A 15,504-nucleotide genomic window follows, 5' to 3' on the forward strand; every position below is an offset into this window, starting at 1 on the left:
TCCTATCCCCACTCCTATCCCCACTCCTTTCCCCCACTAGGCCGAGCGGCCGGCGTTGTGGGCGAGAGGTTTGCGGGTGTGCAGAGGGGGGATGAGCGTGTCGCCATAGTGCACCATCGTTTTTTCAGGTATATATATATATATATATTTTTATTTTATATTTCTGAAAAAATATAAAATAAAAAATCTCTCTCTCTATATTAATTTTATTTTTAAAAGGGATAAAAAAAGCAGAAAATAAAAATAAAAAAATAAAAATTAAAAAGAAAAAAAATAAAAAATAAAAAATATATATCGAGAAACTTACCAGGGTGACGTGCCTCTCTCTCTCGCCCCGGTCCAGACTCCACGGCGCTGGCTCGCACGCCACTGTTTTTTTCACGCACGCACGCACTCACGCACACACACACACACACACACACACACACACACACACACACACACACACACACACACACACACACACACACACACACACACGCACACACACACACACACACACACACACACACACACACACACACACACACACACACACACACACACACACACACACACACACACACATACACACACACACACACACGCACGCACGCACGCACGCACGCACGCACACACACACACGCACGCACACACACACTACTCCTCAGGGTCGTCAGGGGCTGCAGCAACGCCGACGAGCCCGTCTTCAGCCCCTTCGTCGTAGCCGCGATAGCCGTCCGGTAACTCGTCCACGAGAACACCCCCGAGCTCCCGGCCGTCCTCGTCAAACAGCTGGATGCTCAGGGGGTGGCGTGTAGGAGGGCCCATGGCCCTAGCCGTAAGAGGCCCCTCGCACAGCGCTTCCATCTCATGGGCCGGATAATGGAAGGCCTCTAAGTAGGCGACGCTGCGGAGGGAGCACTCTAGCACGAGCGCCGGTATCGCCTCTAATGCCGCTGACGGGTGGTACAGGCAGTTTAGCTCGTAAAACTCACTGTCACCATGATCCACCAGATGCACCTCGACAAAGTCACCGCTATCACGGTACACGATCTCCCCACGGTACGCAATACGCGAGCCCCGCAATACCACCACACAGCACACACCCGGCGTTGCCTCCTCGCGTTGGATGGGCCGGCCCAACCTCCTGTCTATAAATTCACTGTGCATTAAATTTACCACGTGGAGGTACAATTGTTCAAGAGCGTCGGTACGGATGTATAGGGACGCGACGCTCAAGAACCGTATGACGCGGCACGTAAATGACTGGCACAAAAACTCATAATCCCGGTAGCGCGGATACATTTTTGGCGAAAAAAATAAAAAAAAGAAAAAACTTGTAGAGGAGCGGTATATAAACGAGGCCGGGACGAGATACTCGCGCACGGTTCGGTTGAAGACTGACGGCTAAGACGTTCATGCAAATACGTGCTTATGGTGAGCACATCATTGCAGGGGCAAAAGAAGGACAGGAGGGGTGTAAAACAGCTGACACCTCGGCCCGATGCAGTCATCCTCGTATACGGGGCAAAGGAATCACACATGCCCTCTCGCTCACTCTCGCGCTTAGATAAGACCGTTCGCGAGGCGCGATGCCTCGCGAGAGCTTGAGGTATTCGCTGCTTCATCAAAACTGCACGTGGCGGCAATCTCGACGGCGTACACCCTCTTACTCGCTCTCGTGCTAGCATACGCGTCAACGTATACGCTCTCGCTCGCTCTCTCTCTCGAGATACGGTACCTCGCGCTCACAGTGCACAGCCTCTAAGCAGGCGGGGGAGTACGTCATCGTAGCATTGACCTTAAGTCATAGCATCGCGCTGGTTCTTTAAGCAACAGCCAGCAGCGATGGCGTATACCGTCTCCCTCGCTCCAGCGTCATGCTACATCCTCTTTCTCTCTCGTGAGGCACAATACTCGAACATTTGAGAGTCGTCGCAATGATAGCGCATGCTATCTCGCTCGCACCCGTGTCGTGATAAAGCCTCTCGCTCGCTCTCTCATGAGATGCGAGGTCCTGCGCTCTCGCGACGCCGTCGTGCAGCGTCATCAGAATTGCACGTGCATCGGCCGAGCGCTCCAGAGCTGTAACGAGGATAGAGCACAGCCTCTCGCCCACACCTGGAGACATGATACATTTTCTCGCTCACTCTCTCTCTTGTGAAGCGCACGAGCGCGAGAGCAGCAGCAACAGCATATGCCCTCTCGCTCACACTCGCGACACCGTGCATTCTCTCACCCGCTCTTTCGCTAGATGTAGAGGCACAGTGCTTCAAAGCTGCAGCAGTGATACCATATACCGTCTCGCTCGCTCCAGCGTCATGATATATCCTCTCTCTCTCTCTCGCTCATGAGGCCCAATACTCGAGCATTTGAGAGTCGCGGCAATGATAGTGTATGCTATCTCGCTCGCGCCCGTGTCGTGATAAAGCCTCTCGCTCGCTCTCTCATGAGATGCGAGGCCCTGCGCTCTCGCGACACCGTCCTGCAGCGTCATCAGAATTGCACGTGCATCGGCCGAGCGCTCCAGAGCTGTAACGAGGATAGAGCACAGCCTCTCGCCCACACCTGGAGACATGATACATTTTCTCGCTCACTCTCTCTCTTGTGAAGCGCACGAGCGCGAGAGCAGCAGCAACAGCATATGCCCTCTCGCTCACACTCGCGACACCGTGCATTCTCTCACTCGCTCTTTCGCTAGATGTAGAGGCACAGTGCTTCAAAGCTGCAGCAGTGATACCATATACCGTCTCGCTCGCTCTCATCACACTGATCCTTTAGCGCGCAAACCTCTCTCTCGCTCTCCCGTGAGACGCGATGCTTTATACAGAGCTGTCAAAACGACGCATACGGCTGCAGCCTCTTGATACCTCTAAACAAACCCCACCGATATATATTCTTTATTATATGCTATTTTTGCGGATTCAACCGATTCACTTATGAAGGGCGTATCTCCGGGGGCTAAAGACACAGCTCGGTCTTCGGGAGAAGATGCTATACAGGAGATGGAGCAATATGCTCGGAAATATGTATAAGCCTCGAAATCAAAGGCTTATTATCGAACTTGGGAAAGGTGAAGAAATTCCGACAAATGCAGTTGCAGTTAATAACTGTAATTTAAAATTCATACCGAGTTACAAAAAGTTCCTTAATTAATCTTACACTCTAGTTTAACATTCTTTTATAATCGCACCTGAATCAATACAATTGACGGTATCTCTCTGACGGTTTATGAGCGACTCTCTCGGCTCTCGCTCATGAGCTGTGTCTCTCGTCGCGTACCTACCACAACCGTGGTGTGCGCGAGTGGGGGACTAAGTTTGCGTCGGTGTCAAACTTACATCTCCCCCCCGTTGTGTTAAAGGGCTGAGAGGCGAGTGGCAGGGAATTAGCTTACTAGCATGGAAAATCTGGGATTCATTTTTCTTTTGTCCCCTGCCAATTATGTATATTAAATTAGATATTTTTGCTTTTATTTCGTATGGGCCTATTCTAATCGGGTCTAACTTGTTTCTATTTAACTTGTTACTATTTTGTATATATACTAAGTCTCCTACTTTGTACTCGATGTTTACCTTGTTTTTATCATAATAGGTTTTATTCTGTTCGTGGATCTTTTTTGAATTTTTATATGCTATTGATCTGTTATCTTCCAGCTTCTCTTTATAATTGTAGTTGAGTTCGTTTGGTAAGATTGTTTTGTCTCTTCCCGTTAGTAAATAATTAGGTGTGAAACCTGTTGAACTGTGGATAGTGTTATTGTACTCTTCTACACATTCTTCTGCTATGGTAGACCATGGACGATTTTTGTTTTCAAATATTTTGCATCTTATCCTATTTACCAGTGTTTGGTTTGTTCTTTCATTGAGGCCATTAGAAAAAGCACAATCTACTGCGGTGAAGACTAGATTTATTTTTCTGGTTTTTAGGTGTTGTTTAAATTCCTTTGAATTAATCCCTGCGTATTGATCTGTAAGTAAAGTCTGTATTCTGTTTTCATTTTTTATTTGGTCCACTAATTTTATAAAGTCTTTTGCAATCTGCGTTTTTGACGTCAAAATAAAGGCATATCTCGTGAAGTGGTCAATTAGCAAGTGTAGGTATCTTTTCGTGCTTTTATTGCCTGCAAAACCTCCTATTGTGTCTAATGCCATGATTTCGAATGGTTCGGAGGCCGGGCCCAATTGTGATAATGGAGCTTTGAAGTTTCCAATTCTCGTTTTGTTCTTTATACAAGTTTCGCAGGAACGGCATATTGTTTTTATGTGTTTATGCATATTTTTGAAATAGACTTTATGGGTAATTGTTAATGTTATTTGTTTCGTTCCTATATGTCCTTGTTTGTTGTGTATATGTTTGATCAATTCAATCCCAAATTTCTCAGTTAGCCAAATTTTCTTCCTGTTATTCAGCGTTTTATAAATTATGTTATTTTCAATTTCGCATTTATTATCGAGCTTTAATTGTTTTTGATTGTTCACAATTTCATCCATTTTTAGAAAGTTTACTATTTTGATTCTTGATGTTTCATCTTCTCTAGAGTCTCCATCCAGTACTGGATTACGTGATAAACAGTCTGCCTCTAAGTTTTTCTTTCCCGGGTTGTATTTTATTTCAAAATCAAACTGAGACAGGTAGTTTAAAATTTGTCTCAATTCTGGATCATTACATTTTTTTATGTTGAAGTTCTCCAGTGGTTTGTGGTCTGTGAAAACCGTAAATTTTTGTCCTATTAGATAGTATTGCCAGTACAAAATTGCTTCTTTTATCGCCAGACATTCTATATAGATTGCTCTTTTTGTCTTTTGTGATTCTGTTAATTTCCTTGAGAAGAAAAATACTGGTTTTATCTTTCCATCTGATTGGTTTTGTTTTAATATTGCACCAACTCCTTGTAAACACGCGTCAGTATAAATTTTAATTGGGATGGCTGGGTCAAAAATTGCCAGAATCGGTTTTGAGCATAAGTATTCTTTTATTTTTTTGAAACTCTCTTGGCAGTATTTTGACCATTTATATTCTACATTTTTTCTCAATAGATTATGTAGTGGTTCTAGAAGTATAGTTGATCTGGGAATATATTCCAGGTAAAAGTTTATTTTACCTAGGAATTGTCTAATGTGTTTCCTCGTTTGTGGTGTTGGAAAATTGTTAATGGCAATCACATTATCATTTAGTGGTCTTACACAATTATTTCCTATTTCGTGTCCCAAATATGTTATCTTGCTTTGTGTAAACACACACTTTGCTAGATTTAATTTTATTCCCTGTTCTTGTAAAGCTTTCAATGTTAGTTCAATGTGTTTCATATGATCCCTGTAGTCTTTTGAATAGACTAGGATATCATCAATGTAGTTTACTGCGAAGGTTTCCAGTTGATGTTTTCTTATTATGCTTGACAAAATTCGCTGAAATATTGCCGGCGACGATTTTAGTCCAAATGGTAAACAACACCATTGCCAATGCCCATGATGGGTTACGAACGCTGTTTTGTATCTATCTTTGATACGTAACGGGATCGACCAAAACGCCGAGTTCACGTCTAGTTTTGTGAAATATTTACAATTTCTCGCTCGCAACGTTAGATCCTCGATTCTCGGAAAAGGTTGGCTTTCTGGGACTACTATTTTGTTCAATTCCCTATAGTCGATACATAAGCGAGATTTTCTCGCTTCTTCCTTTTTATATACTAATGTAACTGGTGCAGCGTATGGACTACATGATTCCTCTATTAATCCTGTTTTTAATAATTGTTTAATTTGACTTTCTATTTCTACTCTATCTTGGATTGAGCATTTATAGGGTTTTTTTGCTATGTATTTATTTTCCATTAGTTTTATCGTCGCTTCGTAGTTTTTTACTGTACCTATATCGAATTTTTCTTTTGCGAAGACTTTTTTGTGTTTTGTCATTAGATTTTCCCAGTTCTTATTCACCGAGTTGATATTATTTATTATATTTTTGTTTTCTCTGGAATTTTCTTCCTCATTTTTTTGCGATATTCTCAACTTTTCATCTTGACAAAGTTTGAATTCTCTTATACAGTCTAAACCTAGCAGTATATCTTCTTTGAATGAATCGCTTTTAATTATGAAAAATGTAAATTGTTTCGTAATGTTGAATATCGTTACTGGCACGGTAATCACACCTTCTGCTTTTGACGTACCTGAAATTGTTTCTATATTCTTATCCCCACTTATATTTTTATTCAACTTCTGTTTTTCCCAAAACTTATAGTTTATTAGAGATATATTCGCTCCCGAATCATAAAGACCGGTGGCTGGTTTATTATTTATCAGAATTTTTAATTTTATCAGTGGGGTCACTATTCGTTTTTTGCTTCTTCCGTATACGCGATCGTGTCTTGAATTTCTATATTATTTGCAACTTTGATTTTTTCGTTTTTATTTCCTTTCTGGTGTGTTATTTTCGTGCGGCACAATTGCTCTGGATGGTATCTGTTTGGAAAACCTACACCTTCGCAGTACGAGCACGGACTGTATTTGTTTTGCGTTTTGTGTTTATCCTCGTTTCTCTCATTCGAGTTGTTATTGAGTTTAATTTTCATAGGATCTATTTGTCTGAGTGTCGACATTAAATCTTCCATGTTCGTTAAACTTTTTTTGTTTAACCGTGCTCTTACGACGTTAGGTAACATTATCACTATCAGGTTTATTTGAGAGCTGATAGTCAATTTTGGATCTACGTCTAGCAACATGTTTCTTTTTTTTAATGCAAACTCCAGAAAGGAACCGTTTAGGTATTTGAAATTGTAAGCGTACGCGATTTCGGACCATGCCTTTTGGCCGAATGTGTCCACAAATGAATTATTCCAGAACTCCCAGGCGTGTGATAATGAATTTGTTTTTAGAAATATTGCAAACCACTCTAAAGCTGGACCTTCTAAAAATAGTCTCAGAACTTCTGAAAATCTATTTTCTCTTATATCGAGCCTTTTACATTCTGTTACAAACATCTCCATCCATGCTCCCGCATTGAAATTCTTCCCATTAAATTTTTCTAGTATTATATTTTTGGCAACGGAATGAATTGGTTTTTCGTGTGTCTGGTTTTCGATAGAAGAGCTCTGCAAGGAGATCGGTGCGCTAGCCTGGGCCTCTTCTAGGTAGTATCCGTTGAAAGCGACATTGCCTTCGTCGTCTAAATAGATTTCTTTCAGTTTACCTTCGGTTAGGGTGATGGTCACGTTTCGGAACTTGTTGCGTATTTTCAAGCTTCTGACGACCCCCTTTGTCACTGCATTTTCGAAAAGTTGTGGATGTTGGTCACTCGTTTGCAGCTCTCGAGGGAATTGAAAAATTTCTGGTTGGCCCACCAATTGGATAGTCTTGACTTTCACAATCGTCGTCTTGGAATCTGCCGCCTCAGATGTGAAGTGGAATATTGCCTTTATCTCACCCATATTGTATTGATTTATAAGCCTCGAAATCAAAGGCTTATTATCGAACTTGGGAAAGGTGAAGAAATTCCGACAAATGCAGTTGCAGTTAATAACTGTAATTTAAAATTCATACCGAGTTACAAAAAGTTCCTTAATTAATCTTACACTCTAGTTTAACATTCTTTTATAATCGCACCTGAATCAATACAATTGACGGTATCTCTCTGACGGTTTATGAGCGACTCTCTCGGCTCTCGCTCATGAGCTGTGTCTCTCGTCGCGTACCTACCACAACCGTGGTGTGCGCGAGTGGGGGACTAAGTTTGCGTCGGTGTCAAACTTACATATGCTTGCACAGGCATAAACAAAGCTGTCTCACTCGTGCGCGTGCTTTTTCACGCAAACACCGGGGACCATGCAGAGTACTGTAAAACTTCAGCGACTGCTCCTTTGCCGTCTTGAAAAAAAAAAATATCGCTAGCATTTTAATTATGATTCACACCTATCTTCTCGCTCGAGATATGTCAGTAGCGATTCAACCGTCATATAGAGCGGTATTTAACGATTACCCCTTACAATGTCGGATGAATCAGTGCGTTCTTGTATTTTGGGTCTTTTACGTCTAACAAAACCGCATAGCGCTCAGCTGAGACGTCGGTGTAATGATCTATGGTGTTACGAGCTGCTGCGTTTATCGGGTGATCGACTCGTGAACAGACTTAAATACGTGATCTGGTGGGCCCCTTTACGAGCTCTAGTGGTGGCCTATAACAGAGGCATATTAAGTGGTCAACGAGTGCTGGGTGTTGTGTATGAGGAGTTACAGCGCCGCGGTGTTTTAGAAGCTCCCCGCGTAAGAGGCCTTGTCGATGAAATCAGATGTAAGTACCATTAGCTCGATAAATCACTGTTGTTGACGGTTAGCAATACAGCAGTTATTTTTGCAATAGGCTATCGGCAGTTTTACGATGCGGGGAGTGACGAAGAAGAGGCTCTCGCTGAGGCGACGAGAGCTGCGGAGGAAACGGATCTAGAGCGTCAAGCCGTCCTCTACCGTGCGTATTCAACTCTGTTTTGGCGTTATTACCCCCGATTTTCGTTTTTAGACATAAAAACTACTGGGGGTGGTATTTTTTCAGAACCGCTGCATGAGGAGGGGGTAGGGGAAGAGCCTAGAGCGAGCACCTCGGCAGCCCCGGCCGAGCCGATACCGCAGGGTTTCACCATAGGCCATCGGCAGTTTTACGACGCGGTGAGCGACGAAGAAGAAGAAGAGGCTCTCGCTGAGGCGACGAGAGCTGTGGAGGAAGCAGAGCATCAAACCGCCCTCTACCGTGCGTATTCAGCTCTGTTTTGACGTTATTATCCTCGATTTTCGTTTTTAGACATAAAAACTACTGGGGCGGTATTTTTTTCAGAACCGCAGTATGAGGAGAGGGCTGAGGAAGAGCCTAGGGCGAGCACCTCGGCAGCATCGGCCGAACCGATACCGCTGCAACCCGAGTCTGATGACGACGAGGCGTCGACTATTCTCAACCCCTCCTTAATGTTTAGCGATCGGTCTGATATACTGGGTAAGCATAGTCGTACAATGATAATAAAATAAAAATAAACCGCGTTAATAAACAGAAATTATGAAATAACCCAAACAGCTGTGTACCGGCAAGCCAGAGCAAACGATGACGACGGAGCGATAGCGGGTCCATCGTATCACCACCATCGTCAGCAGGAAGATGACCTCGTACAGCCCGAGAATCAGCTGGGGGTGTATCCGATGGATGCTCGACAGGAGGAGGAGGAGGAGGAGGAGGGGGAGCGTCTAAACGAGGAGCGATTAGAAGCTAGACGCTTCGGCCTATGGTTTCAAGAGCTGATGGAGTGTGATTCAGGTAAAGAAATAATAACGTCTTCTCTCTCTTTCTCCCTCACTCGCGCGCTTTCTCTCTCTTTATCTCTAGCCCTTGCGGTATATACAGGATACGTTTAAAAAGGCTTTATTATATTTACCACAGGGTACTCGTCAGCTGACTCGTCAGCTATCTCGTTATAGGCGTACCGCGATTAGTACGAGGTACACTAAAGTTACAATATGCCTTTTTATCGGCGATCTCTACTCTATAACTCACGCCTTTGTTTGATTACAGATATACAAACGGGCGGGGGAAGAACACGCAATACACAGGGGAACGAGGCTTTCGGGGATGTGCAACCCCCGGGAGGGCGGATCATCATCACGCACGATACAGCCCGTTATTTCAAACGTTTTCAACTACGTGGTCGGGAGATAACATTGCGTATCCGCCAGCCTCACGCTGGCGCAAACGTGACAACATGGCTTGAAGGAGCATTCCGCGATCTTCTGACGCATCTCACGAGTCACTGTGAGGGTGGTGACTACGCGGGGATCTCGTTCTCCGCGAGCTGCTTAGCGCACGGCCCCGTCTGGCTTTCATTCCCTCCTGTCCGCGCCTATACATTTGTAGATATCTGGCAATTAATAACAAACATAGCTCAAAGCGCAGCGTCTCTGGATATTAATGATTCTTTCCATATAAAAGTATGTATCGTTAAAGGTTTGGAGGGTAGGGGGCGAAAAGGTTTGACACACGAGGGCGTTGCTAAAAAATCAATTTTAACGATTCGAAATACCGACAATCTGTGTCTACCGCGCTCGTTAGTAACAGCACGCGCGTACGCGGAAAGGGGTGAGATACGCTCGGGGGCTCTGCATTCTAGATGGCAGCGTATACGACAGACTAACGGGTCGCTTCAAAAAGAGGCGGCGCTTGAGCTTACGAGAAGCGCAAATGTTGTTATACAGCCCGCTGGCTGTGGTATGCGCGAAATTGCTATATACCAGAATTATTTGGCTCGCGAGGGGTTAGCTATCGTGGTTTTCGAGTTTTTGACTTTGGGGCGACGCGAAAGACCGGTGTTTGACGGTACACAGACGGTTATGGATACAGTAGGCTCAGTCAGGCACAGGTTATACATTCTGTATTATGAGCGGTCGCATCATTTCCAGCCTATCTTGAATCTGCGTGGTGCTGTAGGCAGCTTAAACTTCTGCGCAATCTGTAACGCCCGTTCTCGTCGGGATCATAGATGTTTAAAAAAGAAATGCCCTCGCTGCCTTCAAGCACCGCCCTGCGCTCTGGGAGCAGCTGCCGCGATCAGATGCGAGACATGTAACCGCGATTTTTTTGGGGAACAATGTTTAGAAAATTACAGGGCTATTACCATCCGTCGTAAACACAGGGTAAACACTGTTTGCGAGTCTCTTCAGCGGTGCCGTAACTGCTTTCGCGCGATAAGACCTTTAGAGAAAAAGACGCATGTGTGCGGGGAGGGTTTCTGTAAAACGTGTAAATCGCGGCACCCCTATAATAGCCTGTGCTATATGAGGCCTATTCGCGTCGATGAGAGGCCAAAAGAGAACATATTCATATTCTATGATTTTGAAACGCAGCAGTGTACCCCTGTAAAAGGTGATCCTACAACGCGCGTTCACGAACCGAATCTTTGCGTAGCTCAACGTGTCTGCACCAAGTGCTGCGATAATGCTTCTATAGACGAGCCGTGCGAGCATTGCGGGGATCACGAGTTTATATTTAGGACGAACCCTGTGTGTCAACTTGTGGAGTTAGCCATACAGAGTATGCCGAACTTCTCTCACATATTTTTAATAGCCCATAACGCCGGTGGTTTCGACGCCCAGTTTATCCTGCGCTACCTCATCGAGGAGAAAAAAACGCAGCTCCCGTCTTTAATAATGAACGGCACTAAAATCATCACAATGCGCGTTGGCAAACTCGTGTTTCTCGACAGCTTGAACTACTTTCACATGCCTCTGAGTGCACTGCCTAAATCTTTCGGTCTAAAAACTGCTCTCGCCAAAGGATCTTTTCCGCATCTGTTCAATAGGCCCGAGAATCAAAATTATATTGGGCCGATGCCGCCCGCAGCCGATTACTCTCCCGACACTATGCGCCCGGAGGAACGCAAGCGTTTTTTGCATGGTATAACGAGTTAAAGAATGCCTCTTATGTATTTAACTTTTCAAACGAGCTCATAACCTATTGTAAAAACGACGTTACGATACTGAGACAGGCCTGTGTGGTTTTCCGGAAAATGTTCAAGGACAGCGGACGCGTTTGCCCGTTTAGCGAAAACACAACAATCGCGTCCGCCTGCTTTCAAATCTTTCGAAAAAATTTTTTAAAACCTAACACGATCGGTATTATACCTACGGGTGGTTACAGATGGGCTCACAATCAGTCAAAAAAAGCGATCTCTTGGCTCGTGTGGATGGAGCATTCTTTAAATCGTCGTATCATTCACGCAGGACGCTCGCGCGAGTTTAAACAGAGACCGTGTACAAAGCGACGGTGATACACTGAACGAGCGTCTCGAGAGAACAAACGCTATATCGCAGAGAATCCGCTCAAGCGGCTACACGTTAACCGAGATTTGGGAGTGCGCGTATGACCGGATGATAAAAACAGATTTAGAGATGAGCGCTTTTGTGAGTGATCACCCTCTGGTTCGAGCGGAGCCTCTCAATCCGCGCGATGCTTTTTTCGGTGGTCGCACGGAAAACATGGTCACTCTGTACGACGTGAAAGAGCAGATACGATATGTTGACGTTTGCTCTTTGTACCCATACATCTGCAAGTACGGCAAATATCCGGTGGGCCATCCAACGGTATACGTCGGCGACGAGTGCAGGGCGCTGACAGGTCCCGAAAATAATATCAGTCTTTCCCGCGTCGAGGGCCTTGTTAAATGTACAGTGCTTCCACCGCAAAATCTTTATCATCCGGTGCTGCCGGTGCGAATGCATCAGCGCCTGTTATTCGGGTTATGTCGTAGCTGCTGCGAAACAATGAACCAGGACGCGTGTCCTCATGAAGACCCCGCGGAGCGTGTGTTTAGCGGTACTTGGGTAGTGGATGAATTGCGAAAAGCTATTGCGTGCGGGTATAAAATATTAACCGTGAGCGAGATTTGGCAGTATAAGATAACGCAGTACAACCGCGATACACAGAAGGGGGGCCTTTTCACCGGGTACATAAACACTTTTCTTAAAATCAAACAAGAGGCTAGCGGTTGGCCCGAGGGTTATGCAGATGACGAGGCTGCCCAAGAGCGTTATATAACTGCTTTTAAGACAGCCGAAGGGGTTCAGCTGGAGCGGGGTGCGGTAGCGAAAAACCCGGGGCTGCGCTCGGTAGCCAAACTTTGTCTTAACTCCTTTTGGGGTAAATTTGGACAACGCGAAAATTTACCACAAACAGAAATAGTGTCGACACGCGAAAAACTTATGGAGCTGCTAAATAGCCCCGAGCACGAGATCACTGGTATGCTACCTGTTAACAACCAGGTGCTGTATGTTAATTATACGAAAACCAATGATGCTGTAATACCGTCTAATATAGCAAATACTGTCATAGCTGCATACACCACAGCCCAAGCCCGTTTAAAACTTTACACCTATCTCGAACCGCTGGGTAAGCGTGCTCTGTACTGCGACACCGATTCCGTTATTTATGTCACGAGAAAAGAGCCTGGAGAGTATGAACCGCCAACGGGTCAATTGCTAGGGGATTTAACCGACGAGCTAAGCTCTTACGGCGAGGGTAGTTACATTAAGTCTTTCATCTCAGGCGGCCCTAAATTTTATTCTTTCATAGTTAATACGCCGAGCGGCGCGGAAAGCGAGGTTTGCAAGGTTAAAGGCATAACGCTGAATTACGCAAACAGCTCGCTGATAAATTACGAATCAATACGGTCATTTATAATAGGTGAGAGAGAAAATCCTGTTGTACTACAGTTTGATTCAATACGTCGTACACCGTTCCACCAGGTTGTCACATGACCCGAAAAGAAATCGTGCATGCCTCTGAGCGTCAAGCGAAGACGTGATGGCGAATACGGCTCGCTCCCTTACGGCTACAAATAACCGCTTATAAAAACTCTCGCTTTAAACATTGTTAAGCAGTGTTGTAAAATATCTATGTTATTACTGTAAAATATTTATACTGTTACCGGAAAATAAAAGCTCTATACATGTTTCAACTGCTCGAATTCTTTATATTATACTGCCCCGCAGGAAACGTGGTCATTCGCGCAGATGGATGTACGGTGGAAGCATCCCTGGACCTCAATGATCTGTGGTCCCACAGGCTGCGGTAAAACGTACTTTGTAAAAAAGTTTTTAAAGTTTATTTCACGGATGAACAGTGAGCCGTTTGAGAGAGTCATTTTCTATTACTCCGAGTGGCAGTCAGCGTACACGGAGTATGGTGAATCAATAGAGTTCCATGAGGGTCTACCTCAGAGTGCTGATTATGCTAACGACCCTCGCGCAAAACTTCTCATAATCGATGATTTGATGCGCGAGGCGTCTAACAACAATGTTGTGGATCTTTTCACCAAAGGCAGTCATCATAAAAATCTGAGCGTTATTTTTATTACCCAGAACTTATTCCATCAAGGACACGGCCAGCGAGATATCTCGCTGAATGCCAACTATATAGTGATTTTCAAAAATCCCCGTGATCGTGCTCAAATTCAGCATCTCGCGCGACAGGTGTATCCTGAAAACCCGCGTTTCCTACAGGAGGCGTACCACGACGCAACAGCCAAGCCGCACGGTTATTTGCTACTCGACCTGAAACAATCGACGCCTGACAACTGTAGATTCCGTACCTGTATTTTTCCCGACGACCCCCATCATTTTGTCTACGTACCGCGGAAAAAGTTTAAAAGCGGATGCAATGCTGGTGAATTACCAGTTCAGCGCATGTAATGGCGCCCAAAGGGCTATCGCACTGTGATAAATGCATGATCGTTTTGAGCGCACTTCAGCGAGCTAACAAGATAACGCAAGGACCCAACACCTGCGGAAACACCTCCCACCCTTATTATTGTATTGGTCTATGCGTGTGGTATATTCTTAAAGGCACCGTTACCCCCCATCCCTATAGGTCGAAAAAATCGGCTAAAAGGGGTGATACGTCGAGAGGTTAGACAGTTTGACACGCGTAATGGAGCGAAACGGTGCACCGCTCTGTAAAAAGCACGTGACGATACTACGGGCTCTTCAGTATCTCAATAAAGAGCAGCGCGAGGCTGTCCTGCGTAAAGCGGACCCAAGCATCGTCCGCTGTATCTGCGAGTGTGCCTTGAACGTTCTTTGCGGTAACGTTCCTTTGAAGGCTGATCAGCGAAAAAAGCTACGACGACACGCTCCCGCTCTCCGTCGTTTAGCCGCGAAAAAAGGCTGCTGGAAAAGTAAAAAACGTTTTATTATCTAGAGCGGCGGGTTTCTACCGCTCCTACTAGCACCGATACTAGGCACTGTTCTATCGAGCCTGATTGGCGGACGGGGATGATGGAGCACGCGAGAAAAATGGTTCTTATCCCTGAGGAGCATGTGGCACAGCTGGGCATGCAAAACCAGAGACAGCCAACGGCCGGCTGGAACGCCTCGGCACAACCGCCACAATCTACTGATACCGTATTATCCAGACTGGACGCGGAGATGAATGAAATTTTGAACTCTAATACCTACAAGAATGAGAGGGAAAAATGGACAGCGTACCTGGTTGTGCTACAGCGTTATCTCCATTTTTCTGATGACGAGAGAGCTCGACAACACAGCGATCTTATGAAGAACGACCATGCAACGACGCCTAATTATGATAAAAGTGAAAAAGGAGAAACTCGTAACGGCATGAACGACTCCGTCATAATTGAAAGCATACCAGCCAAATATCGCACTAAAGCGAAGTTGCTGCTCCGTCGTTTACATGACGCGCCACGCAGCAATTTTTCTTGGGATTCCGGAGGAGTCGTATCGATTGAGGGTAGCCCGATTCAGGGCTCGAATATTGTTGATCTTGTGAACGACGCCATGAGAGCTAGAAAAATATCTAAACCGGCGGGGCGTGGTGCTTTCGCTAAATTTCTGAGAGCAATACAGACACCGCGGGAGTTCATCGGCAATGACGCGTTGTGGCAGGAGACAAGGGCCAATTCAACGCTACGACCGTCGCAGCTCGAGGAGAGCAGCAACAGCAGTACAAACAGCGACAGTACAGGTGCGACGAGTCAGT

General features: G+C 45.2%; 3 protein-coding genes across 5 annotated transcripts in view; 2 read left to right on the forward strand and 1 right to left on the reverse strand.

Moving 5' to 3' along the window:
- The window catches only part of LOC122408304 (transposon Tf2-1 polyprotein), a 240,796-nt gene extending 233,071 nt beyond the window's left edge, over positions 1-7,725 (reverse strand). For 2 of the 3 annotated variants that reach the window (XM_043415010.1, XM_043415011.1), the window contains exons 1-2: positions 7,581-7,725; positions 3,080-7,497 (exon numbers count right to left, since the gene is read on the reverse strand). In XM_043415010.1, coding sequence (XP_043270945.1) covers positions 3,297-5,894 — 2,598 coding nt within the window. In that variant the 5' untranslated portion in view covers positions 5,895-7,497; positions 7,581-7,725 and the 3' untranslated portion in view covers positions 3,080-3,296. Of the gene's footprint in view, positions 1-3,079; positions 7,498-7,580 lie in introns of those variants that run through there. The other variant, XM_043415012.1, reaches the window with a different exon arrangement.
- A 236-nt stretch (positions 7,726-7,961) lies between these two features.
- On the forward strand, positions 7,962-13,462 carry LOC122408066 (uncharacterized). Its single transcript, XM_043414612.1, has 6 exons — positions 7,962-8,265; positions 8,335-8,439; positions 8,524-8,718; positions 8,803-8,958; positions 9,037-9,273; positions 9,529-13,462. The coding sequence occupies exons 1-6, from the start codon at positions 7,962-7,964 to the stop codon at positions 11,415-11,417; spliced, it is 2,886 nt and encodes a 961-aa protein (XP_043270547.1). The 3' UTR covers positions 11,418-13,462.
- LOC122408067 (uncharacterized) lies at positions 11,516-13,309 on the forward strand. The gene is made up of 3 exons (XM_043414613.1): positions 11,516-11,536; positions 11,730-13,188; positions 13,251-13,309. Exons 1-3 carry the CDS (start codon positions 11,516-11,518, stop codon positions 13,307-13,309), a joined length of 1,539 nt encoding a protein of 512 aa, XP_043270548.1.
- Positions 13,463-15,504: the final 2,042 nt, after the last annotated feature.

This window comes from Venturia canescens, chromosome 3 (genome assembly GCF_019457755.1).
Source record: "Venturia canescens isolate UGA chromosome 3, ASM1945775v1, whole genome shotgun sequence".
NCBI lineage: Eukaryota > Metazoa > Arthropoda > Insecta > Hymenoptera > Ichneumonidae > Venturia > Venturia canescens.